General features: G+C 61.3%; 1 protein-coding gene across 1 annotated transcript in view; it reads right to left on the bottom strand.

Annotated features, from left to right (window-relative positions):
• Window positions 1-610, bottom strand: part of PCDH7 (protocadherin 7) — a 685,085-nt gene extending 684,475 nt beyond the window's left edge. Inside the window, exon 1 of the mRNA XM_006894443.1 lies at window positions 5-610. Coding sequence (XP_006894505.1) covers window positions 5-610 — 606 coding nt within the window. The remainder of the gene's footprint in view (window positions 1-4) is intronic.
• Between the last annotated feature and the right edge of the window lie 4,143 nt (window positions 611-4,753).

Here is a 4,753-nt window from a genome sequence, read left to right as displayed (position 1 = left end):
CCCCGGGGTAGGGGGCGCTGTCGGCCGGGCCCGCGCGCCTCTCGCCGCCGCCGCCGCCCCCGGGCTCCTGGAGCAGCTCGTAGCGCTCGATGCCGTTGCGGCCAAAGTCCCGGTCGGTGGCGGTGGGCAGCAGGTAGAGCGTGCCCACCGGCCGGTTCTCCTCCACCGTGAGCGTGAGCACGGGCGACGGGAAGGTGGGCGTGTTGTCGTTGATGTCCAGCACGATGACCCGGCCCTCGAACAGGTCCACCCAGCTCTGCGAGGGCCCGATCACCGACACCTCGAAGTCCAGGAAGCACTCGTTCTCGTCGAAGATCATCTGACACTGGGGCAGCTTCTCGCGGTCGATGCGCCGCTCGCTGGTGCTCAGCTCGCCGGTGAGGTTGTCGATCTTCAGGTACTCGGAGCCCGACTCCAGGCTGAAAGTCACCTCGCCCGAGCCCGTCACGATGCCCAGGTCCGAGGCCACGTTGCCGATGCGGACGTCGGCGGGGCCCTCCTCGGCCAGCCGGTACCGTAGGAGTTGCTTGGCGGCCGCCAGGCTGAGCGAGAGCGGCAGGAGGAGGCAGCAGCCCCAGCCCCAGGCGCGCGCCCAGCCCGCCGTCCGCATCCTCGGCGTCTTCTCCTGCTGCTGCTGCTACTGCTCCTTCTAGCCGCGGCCCCCGGGCGTCCCCCGCCTCCGGGGCCGGCTGCCGGCCCTCCCCCCGGTCCTCGCCGCTCTCCGGGAGAGGCAGGCGCGCGCGGCAGGGGAGGGAGGGGGCAGGAGCCGCGTGCGAGTCGGCCCGGGGGAGCCGCCGGAGAGCCTTCGCGGGGTTTTCTGCCTCCTGCTTCTTCCGAAAGTTATTGTTTCATAATTCATGCAATGGGTGCTAATCGCTGGCTCGCCGGGCAGCCGTTCAGTCGCAGTACTCACTGTTCACGGGACACTGCGCGCCGTGGGCTCGGAGACCCCCCCCCCCAAAGAGTCATCCCCGCCGCGGGGCGAAGGATCCCGGGGCGCCGGTCCCCCGGCTCGGTCGGAGGGGACCGGAACCGCTCAGACAGGCGGGCGGTGGAGCCCGGAGGCGGCGAGGAGCTAGTCTGCAGCCTCCCCCGCTGCCAGCCAGCCCCGCTCGTCTCGGCCGCTACTCGAGTTGAGTCTGATGCACGTTCCAGCCACTCCAAGCCCAGTCTCGGCTCCGACTCCGCCTGCCCAGAGCGAACGCGAGTCGCTGTCTGCACGCGGCGCAGGGAGTCAGCAACAAGCCGGTCTCAACTCCGACTCGGCTTAGGCAGCGGGGGAGCCAGTCAACAGATCAGGAAGAAAAATAAAATATCCCCGGCAGGTCGCTCCGGGCACCGTGCAGAGGAGACCACTGGCGTCACAGCGCAGTTCCCGGCCGGGTCCCCCCAGCGCGCTGAAGAGCAGTCCGAGCCATCTTCAGAGACACCCAGAGAGTCAGTCCTCGCTCACCCTCGGAGAGCTCCGCTTTCTCTTTTTTTCTTAACAACTCTGCGCAAGGTCATTAGTCACGAAGCCTCCGCCTGAAACCGCAGCAGTCGTTCGCCAGCCGAGGCGAGGGCTGAGCCGTGCGCACCGCGCGGTGCCCAAGTTTGGGTTCTCAGCCGCAGAGTCTGTGCCTTTCCTCACCTGCATTCCGCCCGCATGTCGGAGCAGTGGGATCTGCAGCGCTGTGCGCGATTCAGGGAGGAGATTGCAGCCTCTCTCTCTCTCCCGGCGCTCGCGCGCTCTCTCCTCGATCCCTCCCCTCCCTCCCTCCCGCTCCCTCCCCTCTCTCCTCCCTCCTTTCCCCTTCTCCCACTCTTTCTCTCGCAGGCTCGCTCTCTCCTTCTCAGTCCCAATGAAGACAACTCCAGCTGAACTTGAGCCTTTAGCAGTTCAAAGGTGAACAAACCAAGCTCGGTGCACCTGGGAGTTGAGCCCGACCAAAGCGTTCGCTCCGGCTCCCCTAAAGGCAATTAACAAAGATGCTCAATTCTTTCCAGATTTCCAAAGAAAAGCAAAAGGCACTGGGGCAGGTGGGGGAAGTGGCGTCTCAGACAGCTGCCAAGTAGCTTGAAAAAAAAAAAATGCAGTTTGCCAAGGGGAGAAAAAGTGCCAGTCGGTGGTTGCCTCGGAAGTGCCCTGGCACGGCGGGTGAATTCCGCAGTTGTCTCGTCCCCTTTTCGCGTCTCGCAGAGTCTGGTGCTGGCGCTCCCGCTGCCCCCCGAGGCTGCTAGGGCTGGGAGACGCTGTATGCCACTGGGAGGCTACGGGTGGCTCTTCGGGAGCCAGAAAACCACAAGTTTGTCCAAAGTGGTGGTTGCAGCTAGGAGCTCGCTCGCTCAAGGCTTGGGCTTGCCCCTGACGTGGCGGCGGCAGCGAAGGCGGCAGCGACAGCCGAGCTGCCTAAACTACAGACTCTCTAGGAGAGGGAGGGAGGCGGTCAAGAAGGAGGAGGGAGGCGTGAAGGAGCAACCAGTCAGCCGCTGCGCTCCGGAACCCTGGTTTAGGTTGCTGGGCTGTTCTAGCGTGCCCAATCCCTGCCAGTCCCCCTTAACCCAAAACCTGGCCCCCCACCAAGTGCAGCTCAGTCATCTCCCGGGGTTACTCTTTTTGCTTCCCCACGGCTGGTAAATTTCCTCCTGGCTCTGACTAATGTTGAGTGCATGTGTGAGCGTGCTAGACCAGTCTCAGGAAACCTTTCTCTCTCTTTTCCCTCCTCTCGGCCGTTGCTTTTCCCCGCCCCAAGTGTCTCCGGTTCGCAAAGGAGCATCTGTACTGCTGGTGTGGGGGCCTGGTGTCTTGAGAAACCATGACGGGGTACAGTGGTGAAGACAGTACATAAACTCCAGAGAGAGTGGAGAGCGAGGGATCCTTTTTTGGAGAGTAGACTTCGGAAAACTGAGCGTGGGGGGAGGAATTGTCTGTCTTTGTTTAAATGCTTGGCATTCCTGTCACTGTGCATGCTTATGGGATAGACCGTGTGTGCGCGCGCCCGGGGAATAAACACATGTTAGAAGCCTCAATTATTATTTTCTGAGCAGAAAATCTGCAGCCTTCAGAAACTGGCAAAGTGTAGCGTCACCTATCTGGATAAAAGAGAAATAAACTTTAATGGCAACTTTGTGTACCAGCGTGTCCCCAGTCCCTTCCCCCTCCTTTTGACTTTGTGCCACTTGATGGCCCCTGGTATTCCCTGGTATTCCCCCGGCGCGAGGCTTCCCTGGTATTCATACAAGCCCACCACAGCCTGTCTTCTCAGATCAAGGGTATGGCTGTGGCTTTTCATACTGTAGCCTTTTACTCCGAATCCACTTTAGCCGCTTTTACACTGGAGAAACTCCGCCAGGATTAAGCGGGTTAAGGCAGATATGAGACCAATGGGAGAATTCTTAGCGCCTGAAAGAGAAAATGGGACTGCAGCTGCTGGGATTTAGCGGTTAGAACCTCAGTTCACCTGCTCAATCTATAGGTATCCGAGGGCCTCTTTTTAAAGGACGTTTTAGAGCTAAAAGAAGAAATGCATTCAGAGTGGGCACTCTGCCTTTATGAGACCAGTGTGAGAAGGCAGAATGATTTAAACAAGACAAACACCAATAAAGTCTACGCGCAGATATAGCGCGCGGTTGTTTGGGCGGGCACAGCGTGCTGGAATGGGGAGGAGGGGAGGCGGCAGAATTTCCCTGATCTCACCATGAGGGATCTAGAGGTGGAAGTGTATGCGGTGGGTGCCAAGGAAAGGGGAAGTAGTTACCACTGGGCTAAAGCAGTAGGACTCCGGGGTGGATGCTCCTCCTTGGGGGTCAGGGCAGGGAACCCAGCCTTCCCCAGCCCCTCCTCCGCCCCTAGAGTCGCTTTGCTCTATATCTGCAGCATCAGCGAGAAAAGCCCCGCGCGCAGACTCAGTACGCACAGCCGCAGTCCCGAGCCGGGGGGCGGGGGCGGGCGCCGCAGCGCCTTCGCTGCCGGCTAAGTGGCAGTCACGCCAAATGCCCCTGGTATTTGCCAACAGTGCGGCTTTACCATGATGCCTGCTCCTCTCCAACCCCTAGTCCCCTAAATCCAAGGTAGCCGGGGATGCTGTCTCCACTCTGCGACCTGACGCCGGTGCATTCCGATACTCAACAATATGGTGCAGCGCACTCACTCCTCTCACTGCCTTTTCTAGGTTTTTGCAAACTTCAGGCAGCGGCGTGCGTGGTCCGAGATGTGCATTCTCTCTCCCCTTTCCAGACCGTAAAGTTAAAGCCGCCCCACTGTGTATTCAGGCGTTTGCCCGGCGCGCACTCGCAGGGCGCACATTTGCGCAGGGGGAAGAGTGGGCGGCTTTCCCCGGCGCGCTGCAAATTTCTTCCCGGCGGACTCGGGGGTGGTGTGCGGCGCGTCCTTCACACTGGAGTGGTTTCCTCTTAGCAAACTAGAGGTAGTCTCCGCGCGCTCTCCCCATTCTCAGCCCTACCAACTCGGCTGCTGAGCCAAGGCAGCGTGGGAAATGGGTCCGACGTGTGCGGCATGGAGAACAGCGCGCAGCCCGGCCAGACTGCCCGGGCCACGGGGCCTCCCGGCTTCCCTCCCGCCTTTCCCTCCCCCGAGTCCCCAGCTCCGACCTTTCCGCCAAAGCAGCCAAGTGGCGTCGGCGGCTTAGCCCGACTGCGCGCTCCGGGCGAACCTTGGCGGAGTAGGATGGGGGAAAGGTGAGAGGGGCCCGGGGGCGATCGGATTGCGGCCAGAGAGCCCGAACTCCAGCCTCCCCCTGCCGTGCTGACACTC

The sequence above is a fragment of the Elephantulus edwardii genome, unplaced genomic scaffold (assembly GCF_000299155.1).
Source record: "Elephantulus edwardii isolate Elephantulus edwardi_28Jun2011 unplaced genomic scaffold, EleEdw1.0 scaffold00142, whole genome shotgun sequence".
NCBI classification, from domain to species: domain Eukaryota; kingdom Metazoa; phylum Chordata; class Mammalia; order Macroscelidea; family Macroscelididae; genus Elephantulus; species Elephantulus edwardii.
The sequence above is the reverse complement of the archived record's forward strand: the minus strand, read 5'-3'. Positions and strand labels throughout refer to the sequence as shown.